At 41.6% G+C, this 22,815-nt stretch overlaps 1 protein-coding gene across 2 annotated transcripts; it reads left to right on the forward strand.

Annotated features, from left to right (window-relative positions):
- Positions 1-455: 455 nt before the first annotated feature.
- LOC113437863 (ras-related protein Rab-6B-like) lies at positions 456-21,760 on the forward strand. 2 transcript variants are annotated; one of them, XM_026703047.2, is made up of 8 exons: positions 456-688; positions 4,567-4,625; positions 5,905-5,958; positions 12,404-12,509; positions 13,244-13,355; positions 15,888-15,981; positions 16,304-16,370; positions 17,741-21,760. In XM_026703047.2, exons 1-8 carry the CDS (start codon positions 607-609, stop codon positions 17,803-17,805), a joined length of 639 nt encoding a protein of 212 aa, XP_026558832.1. In that variant the 5' UTR covers positions 456-606; the 3' UTR covers positions 17,806-21,760. The 2 variants fall into 2 exon arrangements, with proteins under 2 accessions (XP_026558832.1, XP_087797074.1); XM_087940948.1 differs by having other exon boundaries at positions 474-688; positions 12,401-12,509; positions 17,741-17,938.
- Positions 21,761-22,815: the final 1,055 nt, after the last annotated feature.

The raw sequence follows: 22,815 nt of genomic DNA on the forward strand, positions 1-22,815 counted from the left end.
AAATTAGAGAGATACTAACATTAGATAATAGGATTGATTTTTTTTTTTGTTAGAAGTGTGGCCATTTTAGAAATATTTATAATGATCAGATCGATCGTAATAATAATAAAGTTTTTTTTTATTTCGCTGGGTTCTTAACGACTTTGGACGGTTCTGAATGAACTCAAAGGTCTCATTTGCCTTCTTGCCATCAAACTGAACGAGAGGACGTCCCTAGTCCAATCACAGTCTCGGCCGCCGCCTCCAAGAACCGCCCACAAAACACCCATCGACATCGGGAGAAGCGGGGGGGGGGTGGATGGTCAACTCTACCAATTCGTACGTCTACATCCAGCGCCTCCCCCTCCTTCCACTCCCCGTGACGTCACGGCACTCCCTTCCGCCTCGCCCCAGCCGGGCGGGATGAGCTCATCTCCTTTCCTCGGGAAGGAGGAGCCGACAGGCGGAAGTGACGCACGCGGGCGCGCGAGGCCGGAAGCGACGCAGGCGGCTGCCAGGCGGTGGAAGCGCACCCGCTGAGGCGATTCTCTCTCTCTCTGTCTCTCTCTCTCTCTCTGTCTTTTCTCGGCCCGGCTTCGCCCCGCCGCCGTCCCCGCTCCCCAAGCCATGTCGGCGCCCGGAGGAGCCGGCGGAGAATTCGGCAACCCGCTGCGAAAGTTCAAGCTGGTTTTCCTCGGCGAGCAAAGCGGTGAGGGGGCCCCGCGCGTGGTGGGGGGAGGGCTGCCCCGCCACCACAAAAAAGCCCACCTGACGGGGTGGGGGAGGGGTACGTGGGGGGCGAAAATAGGCGACGAAATTTAGCGGGGGGAGGAAAGGGGCGGCGAAGCGTCGGGCTAGGATGGTTGGGGGGGGGGGGGCTTGAGCCGGGTCTGGTCCTTGCGGGGATTATTATTTTTTTTTAGCTTTTATTTTTTAAATGTCTCTTTTTTAATTTTCATTTTAAGGGGTTGTTGTAAGAGAGAGTGGGGGGGGGGGAAGCATACGAATCCTACAAATAAGAGACATAAACGGCTGAGGATTTTGTCCCCAGTTCCTATTTCTTGTATTTAAACTTGTGTTTTATTCTGGCTTCTGTTTATGTTGTAAGCTTTTGACAAGCAAATAAAATAAAATAAAAGGATGGGGGAGGAGTTGCTGGGGTGGCTGCGGTTAATCTTGCAGATTAACAAGAGCTGGAAGGGACCTTGTAGGGTCATCTACTCCAACCCCCTCCGGCCAAGCAGGGAAACCCTACACCATCTCTGACAAATGGCATCCTCTTTCCGGTTCCACCCACAGGCCATCCGTTGTCTTTGCTTCGTTTTCAGATTATTTCCATGTTCATCCCATCTTTTTATGCTTCTGTTTTTTTAAAAAAAACTTTTATCGTTGGTATTTGGTGTGCCTCGCATTGATGATATACTATAGGGAGGAAGGAGCGCCAGTTTGGTTGTAGGGATTGAAAGCACCTGGTTGGAAACTGGGAATAATAGAGCTTGGGAAAGGGTCCTTGGAGGTCTTCTAGTCCAGCCCCCTGCCCAAGCAGGAGAGCCTGTATACCATTTCAGACAAGGAGCTGTGCAGTTTCCTCCTCTTCCGAGTTCTAATCCTGCCTTAGATATGAAGCCAGCTGGGTGATCTTGGGCCAGTCACATTCCCATAGTACTGATGATGTTACCTGGTTTGGGTAATGAAGCATCTGCAAGAAAACAACCAAGCTCAGAGAGTTTAAGGACTCCACAGTCGTCCTCTTCCTCCTCTCCCACTCCCTTCTAGCACTGATGGTGTTGCCTGGTTTGGGTAATGAAGCGTCCGCAAGAAAACCAAAGGGAGCATCAAGGACCCCACAGTAGTCTTTGTCGCCCTCTTTGTCCCCTTCTCCTCCTCTTCCTCTCCCACTCCCTTCTAGCACTGATGAGGTTACCTGGTTTGTGTAATGAAATGTCTGCAAGAAAACAACCAAGCTCAGAGAGCATCAAGAACCCCGCAGTTCAACCCTGAGCTTCAAAGATTTGTCTTTATTGACACAGTCTTAGGAAGGAAGCATTGGAAAATCATTTTTTTAAAAAAAAACTTGCCAAGAAAACTGCAGGGACTCATTCAAACAATTAGCCAAGAATCAAGAGTGATTTGAAAACACACACATATCCACCAAAAATTCCCACCAGCGGATAGTGAAGGCAGTTGCTAGGGGTTAAAAACTGATTTGAAGATACCTCTATCTATCTATCTATCTATCTATCTATCTATCTATCTATCTAGATGTGTATGTATGTATATGTGTGTGTCAGCTCAGGGCAGCAAAAAAAAAAAAAAGGTCTAATACTTCTGCCTCTTATTTTCCCCATCACAACAACCCTGTCAGGTGGATTGGCCTGAAAGAGAGCGATTCATAGTCCACCTAGACATGCTTAAGGCGGGACCAAAACTCAACATCATCTGGTGATTGGCCCAAAGTCACCCAGTTGGCTTTCATGTCTAAAGAAGAGGGGGAGCTTGAACTCCCCATATCCTGGTTTCTGGGCCAGCCCCTTCGCCCTTACATCAGACTGGCTCTTAAATAAGTAGTGTTGCTGTGGTTAAGGTTCCCATGATCTTGACTGTTGGCTTATTCTGAGAGGTTTATCTTCATTGATAGACTGACTGGTGTTTGGGGCTGCAGGGCGCCCACCGAGGCCATGTTAAGGGCAGGCAGGGATGAGAGATCTCCATTTCTCATTTTTAATTTAAATGTCTAAGGTCTTACTGAGGACTCCGGGCAATGTAAAAGCAATGTTTTCAACATTAAAAGCCAGGTTTGGCAATGCTTTTTACTTGCCAGGGTACTGGTAAAAAATAGACTAAAACATCTGAGAATTTAATATTCCCTACCTATTACATCATAATTACCGCTGCAGTGTATCATTCTTAATTATAATTACATCATGTTACATGTTGCAACTTGGGTAAGCAAAGGCAATGAATGGATATACAAGTTATGAAGCATGAATAGCATTATTTCATGGTGTTCTGCCTCCAGTGCCTTGTGCTCTCTTTCCTTGTATCCTACTTTATATTTTAGCAATATATGACTTATTCTTCTTTTCTAAAGCGATCTCTCTGCTTTATATGAAATAGGGTTTGATTTGACTTATGCCTGTTGCAAATCAAGAAAGCTCTCCGCAGTAGGAAAAAAAAATAACTTTGGGCATTCTGAATAGCTAGGAAAGCTCAAAAGTCTGATTTAAAAAGAAAGTTGGTCTACCAAGTTGGCTTAGAGATCTGGGAATTTTAAAATAGAGATCATGACACAAAAGGGCCCAATATGTTTCTTTTTTTTTTAACTATAGCTGAAGGAATAGAATGAAGGGTTACGGTTTGAAAGGTCTCCATTTCCAGATCTAGTAAACAAACTTCTTTCATTTATCAAATCCCAGTTTTTTTTTCTAATCATGATTAAGAGATCCTTTCTCTTAATTCTATGGACTATGGAGAAAGTTCCAGTACCTAAGAGCTGGGAAATATAGATGTATATATTATTGATGTTGTTGAGTTTGTTATAACATTGCATATTTTTTCCCTCCCCATCAGATTATTTTCCATTCTACTATCTTTGTTTCCATCTGCGCAGTAGGATTCATTAATTCATAGCCAGGCCCTTTTTAAATATTTTGCTTCCTCGGGCTAATTTGAAAATTGCGCTATTCTGATTTATGTCAGACTGCTAATTTGTATTAAGGTGTGTGAAATTAGTGTTGCAGATAAGTTGGTGCAGATGGCATAATTTTGGCACATGAACCCATTGATGCTTATGAGACCCTTCCTATCCACAACTGATCACATGAAGGAATCCTTAATTTCCCAGAGACCCACATCTAGATATGTATTTTAGCAATAACTATACATAGCATTTATACAATATCCTAACTATAAGTAATGCCTTCATTTGTACATGATTTTCATGTCCATTTTAAAAGGGGAGCAAACAGAGAGATCATAATTTTTGTCTTATGTTGGTAGATTCAATAATTTTATTCACTATAGAACAATAAAAAGATTTATTTTGAGATTAACTTTTTATTTACAAATGTGCATGTGTGTAGCAAAGCTTCCAGGTTCTACAAATGTTTTAGATAGCCTAATAACTTTTTAGTATGGTACCACTAAATTATGACACACCATTGGTTTGGATGATCTTCAGTTAAGCTCTAGCAATGGCAATTTAAACTTAAAGTTAATTTACATTTTAACAGAGCTCCTTGTTTACCTTTTTACATCTTATCAAACACAACTCAGTCCAAATGCAGACACTTATGGTTTTGTCAGAAAATATAAAATAACCTCTGTAACAACTTCTGAAAATAATAGATCCAAAAGTCTATGCAGGTTTTACTGACATAGCTTACTTTTAAAGAATAGAATTACAGTGTGTGATGAGCAAATCAAAGTTTCCTGATTGCTTGGCATTATTTGTTTATTTAACAACATGCCTACTCTTTTATGTGTTTTATTTTATTTGTATTCCACCTTTATTTTTACAAACTCAGTTAAACTTATACATATTAAATTAATCTTATGCATAAATAGTTGTGCTTCTTTCTTTTGTAGTTGGAAAGACCTCCTTAATCACTAGATTTATGTATGACAGTTTTGACAACACTTATCAGGTAAGTGTCAGAAAGATGATCCCTTGTACCATTTCAGATTAATTATCAGATTGCTTTAATCACGAGAGACTATACATGTAAAAAGAGTTCACTGCACTCATATTTTTCCATTTGAGAAAAAGCCTACTAAATACATAGTTATGCATACTGAAGCATAACTAATTTTTGATCATTAAAATCATACAAAAGCTGTAAAAGTCACATTCTGTTCAGATTAAAATTATAGTTGAAACACATCAAAGAGGATAGTCACATGGCACTCAGTAAAGATTTGATTAAACTGAAGTTTTCCTGTTCCTGCTGCCTGACATGCAAAGGTGGTATCTGATCATCTGTATTGTCTGAAAAACCGCTTTCAAGCTTCATGTAGCTTGCAAAACACAACTTTTATGCCCTCACAGCTAACCCTCACTTAAGTAAGATAATTGGGATCAGGAAGTCTGTTGTTAAGCCGCACAGTCATAGCTTATGATGTCACTTGACTGTGCCGACTTACAATGGAAGTTTCAGTTGCCATTAGGCAACTTCTGTACATCATTAATTGCCATGCCGTATGATCATCATTTGCAACCTCCTGCCAGTTTCTCCATTTGACTGTTGTCAGAAGCAAGCGATACTGCAATAGCCATAATTGCAAGATGGTTTCCAAATGTCCAAATTGTGAGAGTGTGATCAAGTGAATGCTGCATCAGCTGCAACTTCTAAGAGACAAGTCTCCTTGTTCAGCTCCATCATAACATGGAATGGTCACTGAACACTAAAATGACCCCAAGTTCTAAGTCAGAACATAGCTGAATTTATTTGAGCATCCTGTCTTATACAAATAGCACATGTACAGTTTCTTAAACTCTTTAAGGTATGTACTTTTATGAGAGTCTACCCAGCACCAAAGTGTATTTGCTGTAGTTCCTTTGGGACAGCATAGAAGTAGTTTGTGGTTGCTTTTTCAGGAGAGATTTTTCAGTCTCTGCATAAGAACAGAAATTAATGCAATTAATAAAGAATTTAATCTCACACAAATCCTTAACACTTTTAGTTTAAAATCTCAGTGTAGTTCCAGAAATTGCCGAAACTCATCTATTAAATATCCGGGAAAGATATTTAATAATCTGTTACAGTTTATGAACTGTGAGTTGGATTTAAAATAATACTACATATGCTATTATTATTTTGTGTTCAGTATTCTCTGATTTCCAACCTAATGTTCCCTGGCGTGCTTTTTTTAAAATAAAGATTGTTTTTTTATGGTTCAAAAGTGAATCTTTTCTTATTTTTCCAGGCCACCATTGGAATTGATTTCCTTTCAAAGACTATGTATTTAGAAGACCGCACGGTAAGTGGATTCATCTGTCTTCTAAGTTTTACTGATTCTCTTCACAATTCCGTGGTACTTTTCCCCATCAACATAATCTGTGGCTTGGATCTCCAGGAGGAAATCTAGGGGTACCAGTGTGCCCATAGATATTCTTGAACTCTGCTATGTTTTCTCCCCTGATTGCCTTTTACATTAAAAGCATTGGAAGTTCTCAAAAATGGAAGATGGCACATTGAAATCATTTTTATTCCATAAATACATTTGCCCTTAGATTTCCAACTTTGGCCTGGATATCTTTCAATGTAATGTGCCCCAAGAAAGACCTACTAAGCACAGCATAGGAGGTAAATAATTTGTTTTGTAAATGGTTGAATCCTCTGGAAACCATGACCACCTTCAGTTCAGTTATCATTTTATGAAGGTTTCCACAAAATAAACATGGTTTCAAAATAACCTTTTCCCCAGACTATAGGAAGAAGGAATTGGCAGATTGAATATATTTCATTGACACTCCCATTTTACAATCTGTGATTGGATACTGGCAGCTGGGTATGGCAATTTTATTGCTTTATTATTGGTCCAGATTGCAGACCTGATGTTCTGAACCTCCTTTAAGGGGTTAGTAAGGTACTCTTTTTAAGGAGGAGAGAGAGCACATGTGTAAGATATCCATGCCTTAGATCAGATTCTATTAAGCTTGCAAATCAGACTAGCTACAATAGAGGTCATTTTGCTCTCCAGCCTCATGGCACTGCCTTTTATTCTGTCTGGTGGACAGGCCTGTGTGCTGATTTTGACAGCTTGAGGGAGACCAATCTACCAACCTGTTCTTAACAGTAATGCAAAAAAACTTCTGAACGCCAACTATCCCTATGGATGAAGCCTAGATTGAGAATGCAGCAAATAGGATGCCTGACCAAGGGTACGAACCTGGATCTCTTTGTCCAGATACTCATCTACGAGGTCAGATTGCCCTTGTTTTACTCAGGTTACCTGTTACTTGGTCTGAAGAAGCCATACTTTGAATATTACTTCGGTTGTTGTTGTTTTAATTTTAAAGGAAACATTGTGTTTTGGGATGAGTTTTCATCTTAACCAGAACAGATTTTACACAATCATACATGGAGTAATTCAACTTTACAGGGCAAGATCATTCTTATCTTAAGTTGTCGTCCTGACCAATAGATTTTTTTACAATTGATATTTTGGATGGTCAACAGTAGCCTCCATCCACCAACTCAGTGATTGCAGATATGTTGAAGTATCACTTCCTGACTGACTGTAGGATGAATAGCTGCTTTTCTCATGGAGTGTCTCTTGTCTGTGGGTGATGAGTTTTGTCCTCATTATTGACTTGCTTAGCACAGTAGAACCAGGATAGAAGTTGCGCAGCAGAAGCAATTCCATTATAGCCTCGAGGAACTTGCAGTTCCTGAACCTGGAATAAAGTTTAAGGAAAGACAATAGTAGAAGGTTCAAGCCAAATGGTTAACGGAATTATTATGGGCTGGGAAAATAAAGGCTACCAGGTCTTTCACAAAGAGTTCCATCTGGAGAAATGGATGACAAAAGCTTTTTTTATTTGCTTATTTAGAAAAAAAACCATGAGTTTTCATTTTTAGTTTTACGCTGCATTTTAGTTTCATTTTAACTTCCCTCTTATTTATTTGCATTGTTTCTTTCGAGTGTGTCATTTTTTTTAATTTCACATGCGTTTTGCTTTATTATTATTTTTTTGTCCATATTCCTGCTCTTCTCTTTCCTCCTCTCCACCCTTTCCCCCCCACATTTTCTCTTTTCCCAGATCAGGCTGCCGCTGTGGGCCAGGGGAGATTCCGCAGCCTCATTCCCAGCTACCTCCGGGACTCTGCTGAGGCTGTCATTGTCTTTGACCTGACAAGTAGGTATTGAGGTTTAAGTGCAGCAGGCCCCTCGCTCTGATCGAGGGGAGAACTGAGTTCTCGTTCTCAGGAAGCAGCCAGGACTCCGTTCACCCCTCCAAAGAGAGGCAGGCCGTGATAGGCAGTTGAATAGAATCTGTGGCCATGAATAAATGGGCAGGCCTGGCTTTTATTTTATTTATTTTTTTAGTTTGGAAGGGATAATGAGATAAGCATTTCTCTTCTGGACATATTGATTTTGTATCCCTCCCGAAGGAGATATATCTTATTGGAATTCTATGGTATATTCCAGCTGTCAGGATTCCGGGCGATCATTCTAATTAAATCCTAAGCTTCGAGCCAAGCTTCAAAAAACTTCAAAATATTTATTAGGAGCAACATGCCGGCATGACCGACTCTTGAGACACGTAATTTACAATCACCTATGACCTTGCCTTCCCGCACCCCCCTGGGTGGGTATCATAATTCAGCTTCTCCAACTAAACACGTTCATGGGCTGGGTGCCATCACTCACATTCTCTAATAAAGGATTTTTATGGGCAGAATACCCGGATTCCTAAGTTACAATCTTTGTGAGAGAAGCTTGGAATGTGCTTCGGATTTTATCTTTCTCATGGCAACTTGGAAACAGGCATAGGAATGCTTTACAAGTTGGCACCAGCTTTGATCAGAGCACATGAAGTCTGTTCCCTAAGGAAGAGCTAAGACAAAGGCTAACTCTTCTCATTGAGTTCCTCTCCTGCTTTTGAATATACCCCTGTATAACTCATAATTTTTGTTTAATAACTCCACAAATTACCAGGTAGTCCTTGACTTACGGGCACAATTGAGCCCAATTATTTTTCTAGCTAAGTGAGACAGTTGTTTTAAGTGAGTTTCACCCCCATTTTACTTTCTTGAATCACTACAGTTGTAAAAGTAAGACAGTTAAGTGAAACAGGTTTCCCCATTGACTTTGCTTGGCAGAAGGTCGCAAGAAGTAATAACATGGCCCTGGGACACTGCAACCGCCTTAACTATGAGTCGGTTGCCACGCATCCAAATTTTGGTCACATGACCACAGGGATGCTACAACGTGTGAAAAATGGTCATAAGTCACTTTTTTTCACCGCCATTGTAACTTTTAATGATCACAAAACATTGTCAGTCAAGGACTACCTGTTCAGAAGAAAACATCTATTCTCCCAAGGATTGGGTGGAAATAGTTAGCTTTGACATTTTGATTGACTTTATTTGAAAGCTGAATTGTTTTCTTTTATTCCTCTGCTGTTGACAATTCTGTACGCATCTTAATATTTTTTCCCTGTATATTCTCCCCTTTATTTGCTCATATATTTTGATTCACCCTTCATTAAAAGCTGTTTTTAGAGCAGTTCATGCTAACTTGAGAATTTCAGAAAGAAAACTAATAAGTTTGTTGTAGGGCAGAAGAACATTTTGTTAACTGAAAGTTATGAGCTCAGGCTACTCCATTTCACCTCAGATCCTTCTGCCTATTCCAGAAGTCATTCTAAGTGATCTAGAACCTGGAATATTTTGATACTTCTACTAATTTAAAGCAGTTAGTCCCCTTTAACAATTTGAAGAAAGCCGTTAAAAGATGAACAGCAGTAGGTGCAAGCATTTCGTATTGATTCGCCACGACCAAACTACAATAACATGGTTAAAAATCAACACAGAGCATAAAGTCCAGCAAGAATGTTAGACATATAATGTGGGAAGTCCAAGCAGTGACACACCCTACACCCACGGAAGGCACAGATTGACAAAACAGTTGTTTCTACATACACTTTTACTAATAATAGCAATAGCACCTGGATTTGTATAGCGCTTCACAGTGCTTCACAGCCCTCTCTGAGCGGTTTATAGAGTCAGCCTCTTGCCCCCAACAATCTGGGTCCTCATGTTACAACCTCGGAAGGATGGAAGGCTGAGTCAACCTTGAGCCGGTCAAAGGCTGTGGGCAGAGTTAACCTTCAATATCCCGCATTCTAACCACTCTGCCACAGGGGCTCCCATAATCCTATAAAATTCAATTTAAAGTTACACTTTTAAACTATTAGACAGGCAAGAGTCAACCTAATATAGTTAATGCACAGAGCCAAAAATGGGAAGACAGTGAATTTTAACTCCTGAATCACCAAACCAGCTGAGTGACTTCGTCTAGTCACTCTCTTTCAGCCTAGAATGACAATGGAAAATCACTTCAAAAATCTTGCCAGAAAACGCTGCCTTGAAGCTGCTGCACCCCCTCCAAAACTCTTATGTAATTAATAAGCTCACCTTGAAAATGTAAAAAATTGATGAAAATAATGGTTCGTACAGATTGATTCTTATTTGAGGAAGAAGATGGCTACTGGCTCTGGAAGGTCTTCAGAGGCAATCCTTTTTTTTTTTTTCTCTCCCATCATTATCAAGTCAGAGCAGTCTTAACAAGATAGCTCCTCACCATGTATAGTGCTTTTTAATTTTTATCGTTCCTATAAATATTCAAAAAAAAAAATCTGTTGGTTATCATTGTAGACCATGCTTAAGGAGACATATATTTTTTCTTAGAAAATGTAGAAATGGGGAAAATGTTGGCAAAGAAGCATGTGTGTTGAAAATATTCCTGTTTTATATTTAAGGCTCCCTGGAAAATGGGTGTTACTGGAAGACTTGGTGGGATATACCTTTCTCTTGAGCATTGATCATATTGGCATAAGATCTCCCACTAGAGATATCCCACAGTACAGTTTTTTGCAGTGATCCCACATAATAGGATCCCAGTTCCCTGACTGATAAGTTAGTGTATTGCAGCTAATTTTCCTTTTCTCCAGAACAGATCCATTAACCTTCTATTTTTACCGGAAACAAAAGATTATGGTAACAAATAAGTGTCATTATTCTTATCTTAGGTTGTTGTGCAAGCAAATATTTCATCTCTTAATTCCCACTGCAGCATCTGTGCTGAGTTGCTTCCACTACTAAATAATTCCCTTTGTTTTTCTACATTTCCCCAATTCCCATTATAATATTTAGTAATTATACAATTAGATGGGAGTCTGTTTTGTGGTTTGGGCAATAGACAAACTTAACAAAAAGCAGGTACCGAAGTTTGGGCCGGTTTTTAAAGTCATTCACTTGTGTACCAGTAATTCATATTAAAAAGATAAATTATTATGTCAGCCATTCTTGATTTGGGGCTTGCCTTGATGAATGTGTACTGGTTTAAGAAGAGGCTTTTAAAAAGAAACTGCATAGCCACCTGACTGAAATGGTATAGGGTCTCCTGCTTGAGCGGGGGGTTGGACTAGAAGACCTCCAAGGTCCCTTCCAACTCTTGTTCTGAGTAGAGCAGGTGACCATCTGGCAGGCATATTTTTTCTTACCTCCAGTTATAGTTCAGTCCTTACTGGTGGCCGTGGGGCACTGCAGTGTTGTAATTGGGAGGCTGATGCTGAACACCCGGATTGTGATCACATGACATAAGGGACACACTGTGGTTGATGTAACATTGTTCAGTGCTGTAAGAAGTTTAGTCATTAAATGAGTGGTTGTTAAACGAGGACCCCCTGTAAATACTTATCTAGTGGCCCCATATAGCCGCATAATATTCTTTCCCATGCTTCATGAATCATATTGGTTGTGTTTTGGAAACAGCAGTAATATTTTCAGCCAGTGATAGTACTTGGCTCTCAAATGAAACTATCCGCTTGAGTAATAACTGGGATGATCTTCATTTGCAGGTTCAGCTAAGAGGTTTTTTTTTTGTTCTCATTGTCAAGTATATCAGGCCAACAACATAGTTAAAACTGAAATAGAAAATACAATTTCATTCATGGTTTCTCTTAAGTTGAAATGAATTTGTTTGTACTAAGTCAAATTACACACATCACACAGGCATTCTAACTTCTGGGTCTCCCGGCTCTTAGTGCTTCAGCTGAGGTTTTAAATTATTTATTAAATGTGCACCTTGGAATGAGTAAGGCTATATCATACTTTTTTCACTCAGAAGTCTTTAAGGCTGAGCAGGGATTTTCTTTGTCTGGTTCTCTTACCATTATCACAGAAGTATGCGGTATTGTGTATTTTACAGGAAGAAACATTTTCTCTATTGCATGCTCAAAAAGGGAAGGTTAACTTCAATGAATCTGTCAGATTTCTAGCGAATCGAACATGCAGTCCTACAGTGTTACTTTCAACCCAGATGAAATAGATTTTCTATCTCGGAAATAATGATTTTTTGAAGGAAAGTTTTTTTCATGCCCACCTCCCATTGTTTTATAGTATGCCAAGATAAAGTAGCCCGTGACTCTGTAATTAATCTTAATCTGCACCACTGGCATTCTCGTTTGTCTTGATGGAGAGTTTTTGGAATAAATTTATTAGAGACCAGTAATTTGTGATGTGTAATTTTTCTGTACTTTTAATGCCCATACTGCATTTTCTGATGAGATATTTGTATGCAATTCTATAGAATTCCTTCTAATGCACTGCCTTTTCTCTAAAGGACATTTTCTTTCTTTTTTCTTCTTCTGCCTTGTCTCTTTCTGTTTTATTCCCTGGGCTGCTCCCAGCAGGTCCGACTTCAGCTTTGGGACACAGCAGGCCAGGAACGGTTCCGTAGCCTCATTCCCAGCTACATACGTGACTCAACTATTGCAGTGGTAGTCTATGACATTACAAGTGAGTGAGAGATTTGTGTCATGGTATACCGAAACATTTTGTTCTAGAAGAAATCCGAGCCCAGAAGCCCTGAGTCATCCATGAAGGCTCAGTGGGGCTCAGTTCAGGTGATGCCATGCTGACAAACAGAAGGCCCTAGTGCCTTTTGCCCCAGGCAAAGAATTATCCTGAAGCTGCCTTTGTTTGTTTGTTTGTTTATACGTCATATTTCTAACCCTCCAAGAGGGACTCTGGGCAGTGTACAATATAATATAACCAGTAAATAAAACAATGCATAAAAATTAACATTAGAAATTAAAAATTAGAGTTAAGCTGTTCAAAATTATAGAATAGTGACAAACATCAAAAGGGGGAAATCGTAAAATGGCCATTTAACATTGGATTATTACAGGCGCGGGGCTGGGGCTTTCAAGAGACTAGCCAGCCCCACTGTTGCGAGGTCTTCTGTGCCCTCACAAGTCTGCAGAATGAAGGGTTGACCGCTTTGTGAAAAGCCAAGAGATGGGGGGGTTTCCTCACCTGGAGAACAAGATGTTGCACAAAGTGGGGACGGCGGCAGAGAAGGCTCTAGAAAACCTTTGACTGGCGGGGTCTGTAGCATACCTTCCCTGCCTGATCGAGTGAGACGGGCTGGTGAGCTAGGAGGAAGCCGCTTCTGTGGGTCTTAATATTCTGTAGGTATTATATTGTTCTTTGACTTGACTGTAGTGCATTGAGCTACCTTCTCCTTGCAGATCTGAATTCCTTCCAGCAAACCTCCAAATGGATCGACGATGTGCGAACAGAAAGAGGAAGTGATGTCATCATTATGCTGGTGGGCAATAAAACTGACCTTGCAGATAAAAGGTAATTGTAGAGTTTGAAAAGAGAATGTTTTGTGGGGGAAGGGGACGACGTGCTAGAAAAATGTCTGGCTAATACTTGGAAGAGCCAAAGAAGTTGCATCCATCCAGAAGCTGCTGAATTCCCACCGTTTTTCCTCTTGGGTATGAGTTTGAGTCTGTTGGGAGTATATTGGAATAGCACTTAATGCTTCATAATGCTTCCCAGCGCTCTCCAAGCAGTTTACACAGTCAGCTTTTGCTCCCAACCATCTGGGTCCTCATTTTACCCACCTCAGAAGGATGGAAGGCTGAGTCAACCGTGAAATGGTGAGAATCGAACTCCTGGCAATGAGCAGAGTTACCCTGCCCTACTGCGTTCTAGTCACTGTTCTACCACAGCAGTGCCTAGAAGACCACAGATTCTCTACTATTTGGCATGCAGAAAAAGTATTTCCCTCTTCGTCAAAAGAGCAAAATTAAATATTGCAAAGGATCTGGCAATACCAGAGTTGATGCTGTAGTGATTTATTTCTTTTTAACTCTAAGATAGTTTTTTTTAAAAAAAAAAATCCAATTCTTGCAGCGTACTCTACCAGCACAAAAATATTATTCAAGGACCTTAGTATCATTCCTATTTTTCACATCTAACTCTTTGAGTGTGTTTGCCTTATTCTTCCACCAATAAAACTCCCACGGAGGCTTATATAGATCAGTTTTAAATTCCTTCCAGCATGTAATGCAAAATTCATGGCACGTAAGAAAAGCAAGAAGAGGCTGATGAAGAGACGGGATGTAGCTGCTGCTGAGAGCTACAGTGAGGCAGAAGGCCTTGCTTCTTTCCCTTAAGCTATCCTATCTGTTGGAAAAGCAGGATCAATTGTTCCCTTGCTGTGCATCTTTTCATCTCTCTTATGTTAGAGTTTATACTGGAGGTGATGTGATAGGTCTGTCCCACCCTGTTCTCAAGCTCTGTTCTGTGAATGCAGAAAGAGAAATTCCTGGTCACAGCACAGTAAAACCCTCACAGGGTCATTCCGTGTTGTGTGCTTAGTTTCTTGTTAATTGGTATTCAGCGGAGTAACCTCTCTGTTGATCTTGCACAAACTCTTATTCACTGGAAGCCGCTTAAACTATAACCTTATTTTTGCACCCCAGAATTGAGCTCCTGGAATAGTGGAGTTGGCTGGAATTCTCCCAGAGTAATACATTTATTATTTTTTGACTGTGTTCTGCTGATTATCTTTAAAGAATGCAAAGTGTTGGGTTTTATGGCCATTGTTTTTAAATAACTACCAGCCAACAGGGAAACAGGCCAGTCAAAGGACCTATTGCTAGAAAGGTTCCGTTTGATGGATGCATTAAAAGATTTACGGAAATGTTTTGAATGGTGGCTTCCATTTTCATGGCACATTATTTCACAATGTAGGTACCACCACAAAGCAAGTGAAATGAATTTCTTATAGTCAAGAAATCAGACCAGTGGTGCGGTGGCCTAGAGGTGGAGCTCTCACCTCACAACCAGGAGGCTATGAGTTCGATCCTAGGTAGAGGCAGCTATTTCTGTCTCTGGGCACAGTGAGAATATATCTGTTCCCCGTTGGTGACAGGAAGGGCATCCGGCCAGTAAAAATTATCTAGCTCCATTCAGTTGCCCAGACTTATGGGGTGGTTAAAAGATGATGATGACGATGGGGAAGACGGAGGAGGAGGAGGAGGAGGAGAAGAAATCAGACAAGACCCATTAAGAATGTGCCTTTGGTAGACATCTTGTACAGCATGGGTCAAATTGTATAGGAATGCAATAGGAAATCAAGTAATTGGGTCCGAACTGTTGTAAGAAAGAATAGCAGTAGCACTTAGACTTACATACCATTTCCCAGTGCTTTACAGCCCTCTCTAAGCGGTTTACAGCCTTGCCCCCAATAATCTGGGTCCTCATTTTACCAACCTTGGAAGGATGGGAGGCTGAGTCGGCCTTGAGCCTGGTGAGATCCAAACTGCTGGCAGCCAGTGATCAGCAGAAGTAGCCTGCATTCTTAACTATTGTGCCACTGCAACTCTTAGAATCCCCACGCATTGGTTAATTTTCCTTTACATTTCTGCAGAAGAGGGCTTACAAAAGGCATAACAACTTAATAGAATAAACCAACAATAAAAGTTGGATTTAGTATAGAATTGGATATGTACAACTTGTTAGAGGTGAACTTGCTGACAGCTTGTTAATTCCTACAGAGCTGCAAGATAACCTCTTAGGCAATATGGAACTCGGCCCAGCAAAAGCTATTAAATCATTCTGGGGTTTTTTTTTGCAGTCCCTTCCAGGGAACAAAAATAGCTTTAGCCAGTGCCATTGGCTAGCATTCATTCCTTAGAGCTTTGATTTAGTGGGACATAGAAATGAACAAACATATGTTTCCATTACTATAGGTCTGATGAATTTAATTTGCCCACATGCCCCTTTGACCTAATTTTAAAAGCCTTCTTGGGAAACTTCGTTTATGCCTTTGGCAGGCTGGTTGCAAAGACCTCAAAAGTCTTGTTTCTTACTCTGCAGGCAGATTACTACGGAAGAAGGTGAACAGAGAGCCAAAGAACTAAGCGTGATGTTCATTGAGACTAGTGCGAAGACGGGCTACAACGTGAAGCAGGTAATTCTAACTGCAGGTTTCAACAGAAATCGTTCCATCCTGTTTGAGAGCCCCTCCTTAGCAAATGTGGGCTTCCTTTGCTTAACACCCAAGTCTTCTACAAGATGAGCTTTTCCAGCTTATATTAATGTTTCGTTTTTAGTACCTTTAAAAAAGAGCGGCTGCAATGTCACTCCTGGTTTAAGGGCCTTTCATGCTAACTGCTGAAGTGCTTTTATTTCCTTGGATTTTAGTTCTTCTTTTACGTCTATTCTCATGGGAGTAGACTTCATATTCCACTAACAGGCACTGTGTTCACAAAGTTTGGGATGTTGTCTTTCAGCTTTTCCGCCGTGTTGCTGCTGCGTTACCTGGGATGGACAACGCTCCAGAGAAAAGCAAAGATGACAGTATCCTTACCCCGCTGAGTTTTGTCCTGCATTTACAAACTTTTTCTGAGCATGAATCTAGCTGGTTCTTTTCCCCGTCCATCGGTGATCTTACAGGCAAATTGCAAAGGTCAAGCAATTTGCCATCTTAACTAACCTTCAGACTGTCAATTCTGCATGCATCCAAAAGGACATTGAAAGGTTGTTAAGGTCCAACCTATTACTTCTGGAAGTAGAGTTGGGGCAGTTTACCTCTTTAGAACAGGGGTCCCCAATGCCCGGGCCACGGACCACTACTGTACCACAACCCATTGGGAACCAAGCCGCCAAAGCAGTAGGCAAGCATGTGAAGTTTCATATGCGCAGGATTTAGGTTGCACGTGTGAAACCATTTCCCACACTGTCGCTGCTGAAACCGCCGAAGCCACTGCTGCTGCTGCCAGTCTGCAGAATCAAAAAGTTTATGGATCCCTGCTTTAAGAAGGTCTTTCTGCTCTCTCTGGTTGGTTGTTTTCTTGCAAAACAACATTCTTCCTAATAACATGAAAACCTGCCTTATGCCAAGCTTGAGCCAATAGTCACACAGTGTGTTTAACTGGGGTGGTAAAAAGTAGGTTGTATAATTCAGTAAAGGAGGATATTTGTAGCTCAGGATCGAAATGAGGCGTCCTTGGTGCTCTGTGCTTGGTTGTTTTAGTGCAGACATTTCATGTGCAGACAAACTAGGTAACATCCTCAGTGCTATCATGATACCTGGTTTTGATAACGAAACATAAGAAAACAACCAAGCTCAGAGAGCACCAAGGACCCCACAGTCGTCCTCGTCCTCTCAGCAAACCCTCTCTCTTCTAGTATTGATGATATTACCTAGTTGGGTAGTGAAACATCTGCAAGAAAACAAATGCTCAGAGAGCACCAAGGACCCTTCAGAAGTTAGTATTTCCAAAAGATCGTTTCAAGGTGGCCCAGTTTTCATTTTCATTTGGGTAAATGCCAGTGGGAAAGACAAGGACTGGGTCCCTCAATAGCACTTAGACTTACATACCACTTCACAGTTCTTTATAGCCCTCTCTAAGTAGTTTTACAGAGTCAGCCTATTGCCCCCAACAATTTTGGGTCCTCGTATTATCCACCCTGGAAGGACGGAAGGCTGAGTCAACCTGGAGCCTTGGTGGGATTCGATCTGCCAAATTGCAGTCAGACGGCAGTCAGCAGAAGTAGCCTGCAGTACTGCCCTCTAACCATTGCGCCACCATGGCTCAATCTCATTTGATGGGCTTCATTGGATCAAAGAGATCTATTTGGTGTGTGTGTGTGTGTGTGTGTGTGTGTGTGTGTTCAGCTTGTTCTCCCACCATAGAGACATGTTTCCCTTAACCTCTTCTCCACAGTGATTGACATCAAATTAGAGAAACCTCCTGAGCAGCCTGTGACGGAGAATGGCTGTTCTTGTTAAATGTTCTCCAGCGTGGCAGCCCCCCCTTCCCAGTTAGCCAGTTCAGTCTCTCACTGAAGAGCTCCACTTCTTACTGACTACCAAAACACGACTTTTCCAAGGGCCCGAGAAGGCCACTACTAGGCGATTGGAGTCATCCCGCCTCCTCTTCCTCCTCCCTCCCCACCCCCTCCTCCCGCGTCGTGTGGGCAGCCCCAGTCGCTCCCGTTTACTGCATGGTGTGAACCCTCCAATGCCTCTTGCCCTTCGTTGGTTGTTGCACTTTGGTGCTGCTGTGGCACTTTTTTTTTTTTTTTTGCTAGGTTTCCTTGCCGGGTTGTCCTATGAATGTGCAAGGGAGGAACTTTGTCCATCTTTAAAAAACAAAACAAAAAACCCAATATTGATAAACTTACCATAAAGGAACTAAGGCATTCTTCCTTTCTCCACCTCCCTCCTTTTTTCAAAACAACAAACAAAATCCTTTCTACCGCTGCTTTTTATTCACTTGCACATTTGGGTAAGTCTTCACTGGTAGCAAGAAGAAACCTGTCCTGTTTTTCTTTCCTCACGGATGGTGCTAAGGCAGAAAGGAACACCTCAGAGAGGGTTGACATGACGTTCTCTCTCTCTCTTCCTAGATTATCTTCCGTATCTTTTATCCCAGGTGGACTGTTTTATTTCTCCTCTCTCTCCCCCACCCCACCCCGGCATCGTCTGTTGCTGGATATGTACAGAGATGGTAGGCAGAAATGGACCGATTGGGTGAAGGGTTCTGAGTCCTTATGTGGGAAACCTGGTTCCTGCATAGTGCTGAGTTGCGAGTTTCCAAAATGGAGGACGCATATTCTCCAGCAGTTTATTCCACCCTGCTCTCTCCTCTTGATAACTCTCCATAAAAATAAAAAAATCTTGTTCTTCATGAGTTCTGAAGTGGAGAGTAGCTGGATTAAACAGAGACTTCTCTTAGGCTCAGACCAATGCCAGGAGCTGCTATTTTTAAATAATTCATCACTCACGACTCATTTGAATTATGCAAAGTGCTTTACAACTGCCTCCACTTTTTGCTTCGTTCCTTGGTTTGTCATTTTGAATTATGTCTCTGCATCAGTCTTCTCCAACCTATAGATGCGCCAAAGTACTCTTTCTATATTCCTAGTCACTAAGGCCCAGAATTTGCAAACTTGGAACGTGTTAGGTTGGGGAGAGATCCCATAGATTGCTGTAGAGTCTCACTATTGGAAGGTCCTTTTTCTGAATTCTGGGTCTTTAATCCACTCCTTTATTCTGGCCTTCAAAACATAGATATCTAGTTAAACATGGAGTTGTTCGTTTTTATTTCGTGTACAGTGGAAGAAATGCTAATCCTTGTCAGATGTCTGCTGGTTCTACAAAGAATATTGTACGTATTTAAAAAAAAATTTAGAGGTTTGCGTAGATTTCCTGAGCTTCTGATTTAGCACAGAATTTATTTTCAGGTATCTGCTCTTTGACTGAATGCAAGTTGCACTAGCATGCAAACTAACACAGGAAGACAGGTAGAAGTTGGCATGAACTGGATAATATTTTCTGATGATATTTGAATAACATGTTTTGTTTGTCTCTGTGTGATTGTCCTCCTGTAGATCAGACTTCCTAAGTTACAGCTCTTGAATTGCTAATCCACCTGACTACTGGCAGTATAGGCCAGTATTTCTTAACCTTGAGAAGTTTCAGGTATGTGGACTTCAACTCCCAGAATTTCCCAGCCAGCTGGCTGGGGAATTCTGGGAACTGAAGTCCACGCATCTTAACTTCTCTGAGCTTGAGAAACACTGGTATAGGCTGAAAAATGCTGGGGTTTGTCATTTGAAACAAAGGATTATGGGAGTTGCAATCTGACCCATTGAAACAGTGCTCTGGAGAATGGTTCCTGTTGTGTTGTGCTTGCTTTTGAGTATAGTTTAGAAAGATACCTGCGCCTGCAATTTTATGACTGGGTGATAAGGTGATGCAAAGTATATAACTCATCAAGGTTGAGGATGATAAGGTGATATTAACCATTTTCTTTTGACGTGATTTGTGGTGGAAGGATAGTAACACAAGATGTAGTCTTCTGTGGTTTTTCTCACTTTTTCTGCTGAGCTCACCTGGAACCAAAGTCACTTTTCATCCTCTTCTGGAAGAATTTGGGGATTAGAACCAGAAACCTCATCCAAAATGAGTTCTGCCTCTCGACCCAGCATAAGCATTTCCTTTTCCCCATCTTGAGGGTTTCTTTGGTCTACCTTGCCCAAAACACGCCCTCCGGGTTCGATGTCTGGCATGTGATTCTTTCACGGGGGCTGAGCTGCAAATGATCTTTCTTCTTCTTCTTTGTCTAAAATGGCCTCCTCCTCCTCCTCCCCGGCCTCACCCATTTGCCAAGTCTTCTGTCAGAGTCCTGGGCAGGGCAGTTGAGTCTTTCCCGTAAGTTCACAGGAAACCACCAAACGGGAAACGCTTTCCATCAAAGGATGCTAATCTTTACCCAAGCGGTACTTGATGCAGCCACAGTATCTGCAAGATACGTCATAAAATACTCGAAGGAGGCTCAAACCCAGTTTCTTGCTTCAGAAACCACGTTTTCCATAGAGATGAGCCAATAAGGTTTCGGTTTGTCAGCACTGTAGGATGTTGGTGGCTTTTCTTTAGCCCTTTGGTGTTTTGCTGATATTCCCCAATTTAGGAGCCTCCTGCATAAAGGAGAACAACAGTCATGCAGAATATATGTATTGGACGTCTGCACGTCACTCTCTCCCAGCACTCTGTCCTCTTGTCACAAAGGGGGCAACTGGACTATGTTATTTTTTTCCCCTTGAGGGAAGAAGACATTACACTACTCATCTGAGAAGCTTCCTCAGTTCTGACTCAGAACTGAGGACGCTTCTTGGATGAGAAGTGAAACGTCGTCTTCCTCCAAGAAAAAAAAACATAGTCCAGTTGCCGCTTGAAAAAGCCCCTTTGAGACAACCCCGTGACCTGGATCACTGAGGATCTCCATCGACGCTCCATCCTCTTTTGGGGGGGGAATTGGGGGAAGAAATCAGACCTAGGTCTACTTGCATTTAGAAATTGGTGCTTGTTAGGCCCAGCCCCTCAGCCTCCTGGCACCGAGGCTTCAAGATTCCTGCTTGCTGCCTTGGAAGGTTTCTGCTCAGCAGCCTGCAGCCTTGAAATCTTTGAAGAAGGGAGCGCGTTGAATTATTTCCGGTTCTTAAAAAGCACCACTGTGACCTCTTCCAAATGTTGGCCACACCGTATCAGGCTGCCGAGAGAATCGGTTCCCTTCTTCGATGCGTGCAAAGCTTCTCTGGCATCTTCTCACATGCCTTTTATCTGAACCCAGGTAGCCCGCGTGTCTCTCTTTCTCTCTTTCAGAATCAGCCAGCTTTGCAGAGCTTGGCTCCCTGGATTTCAAAAGCTAAACACCCCACCACCACCACCACCACCCCCTTTTGCAAAAGGCCCGTTCCCAACCTGTGTAGATAACTATATATAGATCTAGAGAAAGATATATACTCCCTCTTGTGTGGGAATTGGCAGTGTCCTTGTCACGTGTCTGTTCCTTTCTCCACAGTTAACTGGGGCTGCTGCTCTCTCTTCTTCCCTTTCTCCTCTGGCCACTGTTGTCGTGGTGTTCTTTGAAGATGCACTGGAAAACTACTCTCTCTGGAGATTAGGGATTTAAAAAAAAAAAGAAGAAAATATAAAGAAAAAATAGGGAAAAAAAGCTTACATGTTTGTGGATCGGGATGGCAGTTTGGGGGAAAATAACCTTGTGAACAACACTGTTCGCCTTCCCCTTGCCTTCTCTGTGATTGTGTATAATACTTGAGTGTGTGTCTCGGGGTCTGCTGTCTCCTAGCTGTTAGCCAACTAAGTGACTCTTGATATATGAATATTGACTGTCAGACTGCAACTGTGTTATCACACTAAATAAATTCAGTTCACCACAGTTTCGGTGTCACTGTGATGAGTTTTTAAAGGAAACTCTGCATCCGGAAATGCTCGCTTCCAACTTTCGGGTAGAGGCACATTAAAGCATGTATTAAAAAAGTTGTTTTGGGGGGGGTTGGGGCGGGGAATCTGCTGCTTGAGTAACAGTTTATCCTTATTAAATTACCCAGGCCTCTGGAGAGGACCCTCCAGCTTTGCACACAGCATGGAAACAACGCGGGAAGTGGCAGTTACCGGTTTCATAGCACGATACCATAGACTGAAGGATGCCAATTCAATTCAAAAGAGGAAAAGAGTACATTGGGTCTGCAGTGGCAAGAAACTAGGACTAGCAGCCCTTCTTTTCGAGTCACAACATTTACTAAAAGGCCAAAGGACAGCTTTCATTCCCACTTTTTAATGGAAGCTAAATGGGGAAATGAAAGAAAGCGCTGAATCTCTTTAACTTGGCAGCCCTTTTTTTTTTCCCAAGCTCAAGGACCGAAAATGATATTTCGAGTGAAGAGAGTTGCTTTAGCTTTGGGATTCTGCCATGGAATAAACTGCATTCTGAACGTGCACCAGATAATTTGCCTGTTTTAAAAGGGAACACACATTGGGCGTCCTTGATGTTTTCTGATCTTGTTTGCTTTCTTGCAGATCCAACACTAGTGATACTGGGTAGCAAAAGCAACCAAGCTGACAGCACCAAGGGCCCCACTGCTCAATCCCGAGTTGCAAATATTTTATAAGCAACATTCTTTTATTACTTCATCCTCTTACAGATTTTGAGGCTGGGTAGTTTCCTGAAGCTTCAGAGCTGTAAACTGATACCCTTGGAAAAGTAACACCACCATCTGATAATAGATTGAATAAACAGTGCAGGATAAAATCAAACATTAAACTTTTTTTCCCCCAAGAATAACTGCTTTTCTTCATGCACTATGCTTACCAGTAGTTGTCTCAGTTCCCTTGTCTCCTTTGTGGTTAATGTGAAAGTTGATTTCCCTCAGCAGTGCAAGAGAACAACAAAAAAAAATGATTGTAACTCCTTTTTTAACTGGAGGCCCTGTA

The sequence above is a fragment of the Pseudonaja textilis genome, chromosome 12 (genome assembly GCF_049901715.1).
Source record: "Pseudonaja textilis isolate UNSWEBS1 chromosome 12, rPseTex1.2, whole genome shotgun sequence".
In the NCBI taxonomy this organism is placed as follows: domain Eukaryota; kingdom Metazoa; phylum Chordata; class Lepidosauria; order Squamata; family Elapidae; genus Pseudonaja; species Pseudonaja textilis.